This window comes from Hemiscyllium ocellatum, chromosome 6, assembly GCF_020745735.1.
Source record: "Hemiscyllium ocellatum isolate sHemOce1 chromosome 6, sHemOce1.pat.X.cur, whole genome shotgun sequence".
NCBI classification, from domain to species: domain Eukaryota; kingdom Metazoa; phylum Chordata; class Chondrichthyes; order Orectolobiformes; family Hemiscylliidae; genus Hemiscyllium; species Hemiscyllium ocellatum.
In genome coordinates, this window is record NC_083406.1 from 102631300 (window position 1) to 102643356 (window position 12057).

Consider the following 12057-nt stretch of genomic DNA (forward strand, 5'->3'; position numbering starts at 1 on the left):
TTAACCTTCAAAATTCTAGAAACAATGTCCCTAATTTGTATAATGTGCCCTCAAACTAACCCCTTAGGTCCAGGTATTATTCTTGTAAACCCACATGTACTCCCTTAAATGCTAATATATCCTTTTCAAGGTGTGGTGCCCAGATCTGCTCTCCATATTCCACATGCAGCCTTACCAGGGTTTTGTACAGCTACAGCATAACACTGCTGCCTCACAGCGCCAGGGACCTGGGTTCAATTCCCGACTCAGGTGACTGACTGTGTGGAGTTTGCACGTTCTCCCCGTGTCTGCGTGGGTTTCCTCCGGGTGCTCCGGTTTCCTCCCACAGTCCAAAGATGTGCTGGTCAGGTGAATTGGCCATGCTAAATTGCCCGTAGTGTTAGGTAAGTGGTAAATATAGGGGGTCTGGGTGGGTTGCGCTTCGGCGGGTCGGTGTGGACTTGTTGGGCCGAAGGGCCTGTTTCCACATTGTAAGTAATCTAATCTGCATCCTGTTACTCCAGTTCTCTCAATATAAAGGCCAGTATTCCATTAGCCTTCTTAATTACTTTAGTTCTATGGCAGAAATGTAATTAATGCTCATAATAAAGCTGCTGATTTTGGGGTTCAGTAGTGTATTGTTTCTGTTACTGGATTTAAAAATTATGAGAATACGAGCTCAACTGGCAGTTAGAGAATTAACCTGAAAATAAAAAGCTCGTATCGGTGAAGGTGATACAATTTGTATTCTCATGTAACCGCACTGGTTCAATAATGACTCCAATCTCTTATCAAAATGGTTCACTCATATATGGTATTTCACGAGGCCAAACAAGCTAATCAGAGTCGAGATTAGAGTAGTGCTGGAAAAGCACAGCAGGTCAGGCAGCATCTGTGGACCACTGTTAACCCAGATTAGACCAATTTTTTAAACTTCAATTCATCCTTCTTTGTTTGAATGGGCCAGTACTAATAAATCATGTGTTGAAAACATAATCCCTATCACTCTGTTTGGAAGGTCAAATGTTCAGAGTGATGCTGAATTTATTTTTTATGAATTCTTATTTATCAACTCCTGTTGATGTTATGTTACTTTGGGAATAATCAGAAGTATTCATCGGTAAATATAGCATTAAACTGATGATCTGTGTAACACATCTTAACTTGAATAAAGCAGTTCTTATTTCACATTTCTTCTCCCCCCGCAGTGTGAAAAGTGGTCAGATACGAAATCTGGAATCGGCAAAAGTCTCCATGGTTGGTCAAGTAAAACTGTAAGTTTTTATTTTGTTGTTTTAATGATTCCTTACCAACATAGTCTCTATGTGCAGTATTGGCAGGAAAATATTTTTTTCCCCATTGCAAACTTTGTTTCTTTGTGGAAATTTGAATTTCAACATTAACTTACTGGATAGAGTTTTATGCTTAGTTTCTTCAGTATTATTTAATCAGATGTTTGCCATAACCAATTTTTTTAAAAGAAGAAGAGTTGCTTATGGCATATTATGATGTGGTGGTGCTGGTGTTGGACTGGGGTGGACAAAGTCAGAAGTCACACAAAGCCAGTTAATAGTCCAACAGATTTATTTGAAATCACAAGCTTTTGGAGTGCTGCTCCTTTGTCAGGTGAAATGACTTGTGATTTCATATGAACCTGTGTTGTGTGACTTTTGACTTTGTTAGCATTGCTGGCTAGGCCAACATATTGTCTAATTGTCCAGCATGTAGTTTAGCACATCACAATTGGTTATGAGCTATGTGTCAACCAAATGAGAGAGCTCTCTTCCCTGAAGGATATTAGTGAACCAAATGGGTTTTTAACATAATTTAGTATATTATAATTTTCTATAGAACCTTTTAAACGTACAAAATAAATCTTGAGGTATTTCATAGAAACATTGGGAAAATACATAGATGCACTAAATTCCCACGTTCCACAAGTGAATTTTGAGGAAAAATTAAGGTCCTTGAGACCTGTTGGCTTGGGAGGATTTAAATATGGCAAAGACATTCTTTCAGTTTTAGATCTCAAGACCAGAAGCCAGTATTGATCAGCAAAAACGGATGGTGTCCTTGAGCTTTGATTTCGTATAGGATAAAGGCATCTGAGTTGGATGACGTGAAGTTTATGGATGGGAAGCCATTAGAATAGTCAAAACTAGAGGTGACTAATGGAATGGGGTTTCAGTTGACAGATGGACTGAAGTTGGTTTTGGGATGCATACAGATAAAGCTACAGAAATGGAAGCATGCAGTCTGTGTGTTGGATGTGATTTGGGGTCCCTAGCTCAGCAAAAGTTGGAATACAACACAGTTTGCAGATATTCTGGTTCAACTTAATTAAAGGAAGGGGAGTGGAAACGCTGAAGAATGTAAGCAGTTTATATCAAAGTTCAACTATCTCCATTGTCTTCCTAATATTTAACTGCAGCTTGATGACTGATCCAAAAAAAATTACACAGCTTACATACAGTGGCCAACAGATTATGAAAAGTAGTGCAGGTGAATGTCATTGGCTTATGTTTAAATAGTGATGCTATCTTGGTGAATACTATTGTGGAAGAAGAAGGTGTCAAGGATAAATTCTGGAATGTAGGTTCACAGTGGGTAGGAATACCAAAGGAGATTATGTTCTAGACAATAAAACTGTTGAGCTAAGGTACAGAATGCAGTAGAGGTTATGGAAGGGGAATGCTATGATCAGTCATGTCAAATGCTGTAGAATGACTGAGGAGAGAGAATATTGTTCGTGACTGGAGACTCTAGTAAACAGTATGGAGACCTGATTTGGTGTTTTGATGGAAGAAGTGAGCATGAAAATGGGCAATAACATTAAGTGCTGGGGGTTGATGGACTGATGAGAGATTAGAGTAATTAAGTGTTGAGATGGTAACAGTCAGTCAGGAAGCATCTGACGAGCAGGAGAATTGACATTTCGAGCATAAGCCCTTCATCAGGAATGTGGGGGAGGGTGGGAAAGGGGGCTGAGCGATAAATGTAATGGACGATGGGGCTGGGTGGAAGGTAGCTAGAAAGGCGATAGGTAGATGCGTGGAGGGATGATGGTGATAAGTCAGAATGTAGGGTGGAATGGATAGGTGAGAAGAAAGATGGGCAGGTAGGACAGTTCAAGACAGAGATGCCAAGTTGGAAGATTAGATCTGGAATGAGGTGGAGATGAGGAAACTGGGAATTTGACATTGATGTTTTGTGGTTGTAGGTTCCGAAGCAGAAGATGAAGCGTTCTTTCTCTAGGCATCAGATGGCTAGGATTTGGTGGTGGAGGAGGCCCTGGACTTGCATATCCTTGGTGGAGTGGGAGGGGTTGTTGAAGTTGTCAGCCACAGGGCAGCGGGGTTGTTTGGTGTGTGTGTCCCATAGATGTTTCCTGAAACGTTTCGCAAGTTGGTGTCCTGTCTCCCCAGTGTAGAGGAGGCCACATCAAGAACAATGGACACAGTAAGTGAGGTGTTTGGAGTATCAAGGAATTAGGTTCAATTCCATCCTTGGGCAGAATGGAGTTTGCACATTCTCCCTGTCTCTGTGGGTTTCTTCTGGTAGCTCCAATTTCTTGCCGCAGTTCAAAGATGTAAAGGTTAGGTAGATTGGCCATGGAGAAAAATATAGGGTGGGGAGGGGTTTGGGTGAGACATCCTTCAGAGGGTCGGTGTGGATTCAATAGGGCGATTAGGTTGCTTCCACGCTGTAGGGATTTTATGATTCTAAGCAAATTTCTGTCCACACCAGGGATCAACCCAGTGAATCTTCCCTGGATTGCTTCCAATGCCAATATATCTTTCCTTGGATAAGAGGTCCAAAACTGTTCAGTATGCCAGCTGTGGTCTAACTAGTGCCTTGAATAATTTTAGCAAAACATCCAAACATTTATACTCCATTCCCTTTTGAAGTAAAGGCATATTTCCCATTTTGTCTACACTATTACCCACTGAACTTGGATGCTTACTTTTTGTAATTCACTCTCTGGGATCCCAAGATCACTGTTTGCTGCAGCTTTCTGTAGTCTTTCCCCATTTAAATACCAGTCAACTCTTCTATTCTTCCTGCATAAGTACATTAATTGCATTTTGCCATTATAAAAATAATGTCTCATTTAAGATGAATCCTCATTAAACACCATCCAAAAATTTACAAATACAATGAGATAATTTCAATTAATTTTAATGGTCCAAATGGATAGTAAAAATCCAAAAGTGCAGTAACAATCTGTTCTAACAGTTTCCCTCAGTCTCTGTTTAAACTTCAGAAAGTGTCTGTATCTTCTGGTTTCAGATCTTCGACTGATGAATGGCAGGACTATCAATAAAGTTACGACCACCTCAAAGCTGGGAGCTGCTAGAAATTAATTCTTGCTATTCCATAATGACTAGAGCAACCTATATACTGTGTGCAGGTGGTCATTGCAATGTTAAACAAATTCACAATGTCTCAAACAATCTGGATAGATGTTTTGACTGAATTCTAAATTCACGACTTTCAGTTATGTTGTTCGGTGAATTTAATCCCTGGGAACTAACTTTAGGTTACAAATAGAATTTTAGTGAAGTTGTAACAAGAATCTTGTATGGGGAAGTAATCAAACTTCTAGAAAAGTTAAATCTTTACTCGTTCTGAATTGTGTCCTCAAGTTGTGAGGATGATATCAACACTCCAGGGAGCTCCCATTCTGTTGTGGACATTGCTATTCATGAAGAGGAGGAGGATGAGGCAGAGGAGGAAGAAGGGACAGCGAAGAAAGACAAAGAACCTGAATCAAGTAAAAAATTGAAAGAAAGTAAAACTGAGGTAAGCGATGAACTGTGGATTTTAAGTGTAAGCCATCTGTTCAATTGCTTTATTGTTTGTTTTCGTGAAAATGTCTTTTGTTACATTTTCAACCTAACTATATTCGTGTTCTTTAAGTTGTGTGCCTTTTCCTTTTTATCTCTTTGAAATTAGAAGTGCCCAGTAATGTAACCAGCTCTTAAAAATCAAATGTTAAATTCAAGTCTGTTTTCAAAATGTTTTAAAAGTAAAGCTTTCTAAGTTAAGTGAATGTAGTAACTGATTTTATTGTTGGACTCTTTGTTTCTAGCAATGTGGATGTTTATATGTGTTTTTGTTCCTCTGTTTGTCTCTCTTCTAAATCCTCCTATTCAACCCTCTTCTGAAGACATTAAATCCTTACTGGCTACATTATTGCAGAGTAATCTAATGGCCATTGTATTTCTCTGCATCATCAAAGTGGCTATCTGGTTTCCTCTTTTTGAAAATATATCAGCAGGGAATACAAATGATTTTTTAAACTGCTCATAGAAATAATATGTCACAGTGCAGCTAGAGGCCATTCAGCCCATTGTGCCTTGTGTCAGCTCTTTGAAAAGGTATTCAATCATTCTCACAACACCTGTTCTTTCCCCATACTGTTACCATTCACCAAAGGTGGAATGTAGCATCATGATGTGCAACATCACAACACAACATTACCTTAAAAAAAAGCTAGCTTATTTTTCCAAAATAGTTTGCTTTGTATGTACAGTATCTGAGAATTCATTATTTTAGCTGTTACAGCATTGATTATTTCTGTTTCTTCCTGTGTCTAGGCTGTTCTGCTGTTAGCTAATAAAGTTATTGTATGTTTATTATTTCAGTACACATGGCGTGTTGAGTTGTCCAAAACTGAGAAATACTGGGAGGGATGGTTTAAAGGGCTATCCAACCTCTTTCTCAGCTGTCCAGTCCCCAAACTATTATTACTAGCAGGTACAATTTCATCTTGGTCTACCTTTGTTCCTTTTTTGAAAACTATTTTTATACAGTTTATTTTATACAGTCTATTAAATAAATTCGATAAACCATAGCTATCTTTTTTCTATTTTGCAGGTGTTGATAGATTAGATCGAGATCTTACAATTGGTCAAATGCAAGGTAGTAATATTACCTTTTCTTCTTTAATTTTAGCTGGTTTATGTTCTATAGCCTTAAAGTACTAATATAAGTAACATGTGATTTTTAAATCTGTATTTATCATTAATGTAAATTCCATATTAAAAACTCCTTGCTTTTCATGAAACTTGATGCATGGTATTTCATCTCCACTTTTTGTTGCTTTGATCCTGTGTAAATAGTATATCTAGCTGGTTCCATCATGAATAGTGCTGATTTGTAATTTTGATCAGTTAATAATTTGATCAAAATTTAATCTTTTGTCTGAAGGAAGGGGGGGGGTGGAGAGCAACCGACGTTTGATGAGTCAATTTTAAAAAAAAAAAAATTCTCAAATGACAACGAGGAATTCACTAATGTGATTATGATTCTCTTTTTTTTAGGAAAATTTCAGATGCAAGTTCTTCCACAATGTGGCCATGCTGTACATGAAGATGCCCCAGACAAAGTAAGTCTCTGATTTTGTTATGGCATTCAAATTTTAACAAATTCTGAGCCTGAAAATTTGCAGACTTAGAGGTGAACTTAGTGACCAAGAAATGTCACCAAATCAGAGTGATAAGGGAGTATCTATGACTTTGCTGATTTAAGCTTTATTACCTAAATTAATAAGTTGAGTTTTGTTTTAGCAGCCAGTAATTCTACATAAATAGTTTAGAATTGTAAAGTTTGCTGGAATTTTTTTTAATGATTTGAATAACAAAAATGCATGTGATTTCCTCAAAACCTTTAACAAACTGGACATGACAGACCAAAACTGACAAAATCTATAAATGCCAGAAGCCTGTAATAAAAAAAACTAAACTATTTTCACCCGTAAGAAGAAAGGCATTTTGGATGTAAGGCCTTCTCCAGAACTGACTTGCATCTGCTGTGCCTTTCCAGTATTTTATGCGTGTTATTTTTGTATGACTATTAAAATCCTTCTAGGTTTTCGGTGAAATTTGTTTAACTTACTTTGTCTTTAGAAGTTTAGAACCTGATGCAGTGGATGAATATGATTGTCATAACCAGAGCACAGATCTAAATTTTCTTTTGTATTCGATCAAAGTGAATACTTCTTCATCAGTCATCTTCAATTTTTTTTTCTCTAGGTGGCAGAAGCTGTTGCAACATTCATGATTCGTAATAAATTTACAGAAGCAAAGGGTGAAATCCAAAGGTTAGGTGTTTTAACTGTTTCTCATTGTACAAGATATTAGAACGATAGGTTACAGCATGGAGATAAACCATTCAAACCTGTATGGTATTTTTCTTAAGCCACCTAGATCAATCCTACTTTCCATAACCTTATTAATTTCTATATTTCCAAAGAAGTTAATGACTTTTTCTTAAACAAGAATCAATATAAAGCATTTTAGCCTATTTTTTCTGATTTTTTTTTAATGGTTATTTTAATCTTGCCTGCATCTACCTCATCAAATTACTTATTACCTTCCTTGAACATCTCTAGAAGGTCAACTTATAATTTTTTTCTACATTAGTATATTTAAAGGCTCTGTTGGAGACACTGAACAGGTCTCAAAGCTTATTCCATTAAGCCATGCCCACCAGATCAAGGAAATAACAAGAATTATGTGCATGCATGCAAACTAGGGGGTCTGACATCCCATCCCAGGACTATCCCACAAATATCTGCTTTTTGGGTGCCATTGCTGCCATGGAGGAGGGGAATGTCATGATTCAAATTCCCATGACTCCATAACGGTTTGAGAATTGCATTTTGGAAAATCCTAATATAGATGGTGTATGCTGACCAGATAAAATATTTGCCATTTGTTTATATCACTCTCAATAAACTTGAACAGTTCTCCATCTTTTTCTTTTCAGCACTTACCCCAATTTTTAATAGATCCAACAGCCTTCAAACTCAGCTTCGACTGTATACGCATTCCAGACCACCGAGAAATATCCACGTATCATCATCTGCCTAATCTGAGTAATACAGTGAAGCTGGAATGTCTGAACTCCATAAGCCTACTTCACCCTGCTGTTAAATCTATATTCATTCATAGAAACTCTCATCGTGGGCACTACAGAATGACTGACTGAAAAGTGCAACCTGTTTCTGATTCAAACATTAAAACAATTAAAGGGGATTGCTTACTCAAAGTGTTTTTTTTCTTGCACATGTTCTTCTATAGAACATGGAAATATGTTCATCAATTGTTTAGGAGTTGAGATGTTCTCTGCAACTCTGTTTGCAATGCCAATAATATCTGTGGTTCAATTTGGGTCTGTTTTAGAACTGGGTTAGGTATTCCTTGACATAAAAAAGAAAGTTTTAAAACAAAAAACAAGAGGAAAAGAGCACAAGTGTGCAGGATAACTCAGAAGAAGTCTAGTTGCTAGATTTGTCATCCTCAAAATACAAACACTCCTAACTTTAGACATGTACTGACATTTAACCTAATTTACACTGTCTTCAAAGTGCGCTTCTGGGATCAAACTTTATTGGCCTTAACTATTGGCGTAGAAATGATTTTGCACTTCTTTGTGAAAAGATAAAATGTTTTTATTTTAAATGGGTTTGTAATCCAAATTGTTTATAAAATAAAGATTAGTGTTTTGGACCATGTTACACTAGACTGCTGTTCTAAGACATTAGTTGATAAAAGACATGGGTAGCAAGAACAATTATATTGCAGTCTGCTGCTAGCTGTGATGCACCTTCTTCCTTCCCAGGAAAGATCTCTGAATGTGTGGTTATTCTATGATTGAGAAACTGCAGCAACCAGTTTCACATTAGACATATAGAATTGAGGTTTTATTTTCTTGTCTAGTACATCCAGTAGACTTACCTGAGCATTGTTTACATCGAGCTTCCTACTAAAGTGGACATATCTTTCACTTAATCTAAAGTTTAACTGGTGTGACAAAGCTTGATAGTGATCTGAAACTATTTAGTTTTAATGCATAACATTACTTAAATATGAAAATTGCTGGAAAACTGAAAAAGGCAAAATATTGCAGATGCTATAAATCTGTAATCCAAAAAGCAAGTGGTGGTAATACTCAGGTCAGGGATAGAGAACATTTCAGGTCTGTGGTCTTTTGTGTAACTATGTATGAATGCAGTCTTTTAATATTTTGTTCTTCACTGTGACCACTTACTGTTGCACATAATGGCAATCAGTTTTTAAAAGTTGGAAGAGAAATTAAATGTATTGAGAGATTACGAAAACTGTCTGGGCTCCTTGTATATCTGAACAATTATGACATGCAATATCTTTTATACAATGGTTGAAGTAAGGATCAGTGAGACAGAACAAGGAATTGAGAGATGTTTTTAAGCAGTGATTTTCTGCATCTTCCAAGCCTTCCCCCAAACTTGATCAACCCTCCTACTTGAAGTATGCCTGCTCCCAAGTTGCAATCTGTATCTTTGGGAGTGTCTGGAGTACTTCTCCAAACGTATATCAAGTTCTTTGAATGTGCTAATCACAATCCTTGTGCCTATTTTGAGACCCTGCAAATGACCAGAAACTTGGTGATGCATGGACTTTGCATGCTTGCGTTTTCAAGGTAAACTACAGCTTGACCAGCAGTCCTTATCATTCTGACCGTTCTCTATTTGGATTGACTGCAGGCCTTCAGTCCCTTATTCATGTAACCTTTATTTTTGAGGTATGTGCTCCCTTAATTGTTAGCAAAGAACATGATGAGAGTAGAAACTGCTTTTTCCCCTAGCCATTGGAGCACAATTTTTACAGTTGGGTGAAGACATTTGACGAACCTTTAGTAAGTTCAGCCAGAAACTAATTAGCTCTCAAAGGCGGCCTATAGGAGCAGTTTCTCAAAAAAAGGTTCCAGGATTTTCACCATTACTATGGTCTCTGGAAGTTTATTCATTGTATTTTTATTCTGATGAAAGATACTTGACCTGAAGCAATAAAACTTTCTTTTGCTCTCCTCCTCCCCAGCATTTTTCTGCTTAGCATTTTCTATTTTTAAATAATTCTGAGATGTGAAACTTTCTGTCATGAATCTGTTCTTAGATTGGAAACAGACACTAAGAATATTGGAGAAACTCAGCAGGTCTGGTAGCATCTGAGGAGAAAGAAAAACAGAATTAATGTTTGAGTCTGGTATGACTGTTCAATATTTTAGTTTTAGTCATGGATTAGACCTTCAGAGTCGTAGACAATATTGGAAATAGAAACCGAAGTGAACCAGCTGGCTCTTTGAGCCTATTCTGCCATTCAATATGATCATGGCAGATCATCCAATTCAGTCCTCTTTATTGGCTGAAACTAAACCTCTTTGTATTCATAGAGTTTACTTTGAGCTTATTCTATTCTGTTATCTTACTTCCTAGAAGTTATGCTTTCAGTATTGTGCATGAAGAAAAATATGCTCCGTGTCTTTTCAGCTAAATGAAAGAGCAAAATAATATTTTTATGTTGAAAGAAAAGATTATATTTTAGAAAGGCAAATTTGACAGTCACTAAACAGGTTGCTCTGTGAGGAAGTGGCTAATTAAAAATGATAAAAGCAACCCTTTATATTTTTTTTCTAAAAATTTGAGACTTCACTGTGATGATGGGGAACTCTCCAGATACAATCAAAATACTGTGGATACTGGAAATCTAAATTTAGAACCAAAAATTCTGGATGCTCATAACATGTCAGGCCACATCTTTGGAAAGAGACACTATTCTGATAAAAGATCAACAAGCTGAAACATCAATTCTTTTTCTTCCACCATAGATGCTGCTTGACCTGCAATTTTCAGGTCTGTCTCCAACTTAGACAGAGATTGTTTTGATTTAATTTACCAAATGAAACTGCCCTTGAAAACGTTTTTGCTTGATTTTTACATTTTTTTAAGCATTGCTATTGATTCTTGTAATGTTTGGGGTGTAGTTAGATTATTGTTGTAACGTTGTGGATCCACTGGCAGATTTTGGGCTCGATCCTAATTTATTTTTTCTATTAAATATCTGCTGGTTTAATTTGCTGACTTGTCTTTCATTTGAACTTACAAGTCTACCTGATTAGTTCCTTCATGTAAAAAGGATGGTTCACTAATAATGGTGAGCAAAATTAAAATTCAAGTTGATACAAAGCTTGAAATTCCTTTAAAATGGTGATCTCACTTTGAAATGCACCACTTAACAGCTACTCTTCTGTAAATCTAACCACTCCATCCCTTCCCAATGTAGACGGATGTCTGATGTTGTGTAAGTTAAGCTCTGTGGCCTGCTTATAAAGCATATGTAGAGTGGTTTTGTTTAAAGTTGTTCTTTTAAGTGTGGCTGCTAAAATCTGAATCCATTTCAGGAATTGCAATGACATACAAATAGGCAAATATCTACAGAGTAAAGTTAGATTTATATGTTAGTGTGTTGAAAAATGGAATACAGAGGACCTATTTAATTACATAAACTATTTGATCTTGTATGCTTAACGTGCTGCTCCTTAAACTGTGTATGAACAGATTTGCTACAGATTCTGGAGGGCAAGTAGGACATTAGTATTTAAAAAAGGTAGTAATTTCCATGATGTAAAAATTGCACATTTATTTTGATCGTGGAAAGGCTCGATAAAATCTTAGGGCAACTTTGAGAGAGGTCAAAGATCTTCCAAAGAAAGTTGAAGTAAGCTGAGTTTTACCTAAATCTGGGACATGTTGAGACTGCTTCTGTTGATTTGATGATGTCCAATGCATGTTCCTCATTCTTGTTCCCAGTGTTGGAGGACAAACTTCATAATTAAGATGGGGAATCTTAAAATTGATTGCAGTCGGCAGGCCATTTTTAAATACAACCTGAAGGCAGTCTTGAAAGCTGTTTCTGCCTCCTTACCAGCTAGTGAGCCAGCCTTAAAGATTGTTTTCACCACTCAGGCAACAAATCCATATATTAACATAGAAGTTACGGTAAATTTGCTTAATTCAAGTAAATTTAGCCGGATGCTTAATATGTCTGAATCTGCAACTGTTTGTGTGTAACTAAATTTGGACATTGAAGCCACTATCACTTGAAGCAACATGTGGCCTTTATGTGAAACTACTTTAAATTAGGATTTGCCAAGAAGGAAGTAAATAATGATATTGAAGTTTTGAAATAGAGCTGGATAGTTTAATTTTAATAATGTTTCGATGAAAATTTCAAAGTTTCAGCCTTGAAGCAC

The 12057-nt window shown here is 36.8% G+C and overlaps 1 protein-coding gene across 1 annotated transcript in view; it reads left to right on the forward strand.

Moving 5' to 3' along the window:
• Window positions 1–9106, forward strand: part of ppme1 (protein phosphatase methylesterase 1) — a 58011-nt gene extending 48905 nt beyond the window's left edge. The window contains exons 8-14 of the mRNA XM_060826213.1: window positions 1188–1253; window positions 4626–4782; window positions 5628–5739; window positions 5860–5904; window positions 6306–6370; window positions 7017–7084; window positions 7753–9106. Coding sequence (XP_060682196.1) covers window positions 1188–1253; window positions 4626–4782; window positions 5628–5739; window positions 5860–5904; window positions 6306–6370; window positions 7017–7084; window positions 7753–7771 — 532 coding nt within the window. The 3' untranslated portion in view covers window positions 7772–9106. The remainder of the gene's footprint in view (window positions 1–1187; window positions 1254–4625; window positions 4783–5627; window positions 5740–5859; window positions 5905–6305; window positions 6371–7016; window positions 7085–7752) is intronic.
• The last annotated feature ends 2951 nt before the right edge of the window (window positions 9107–12057 follow it).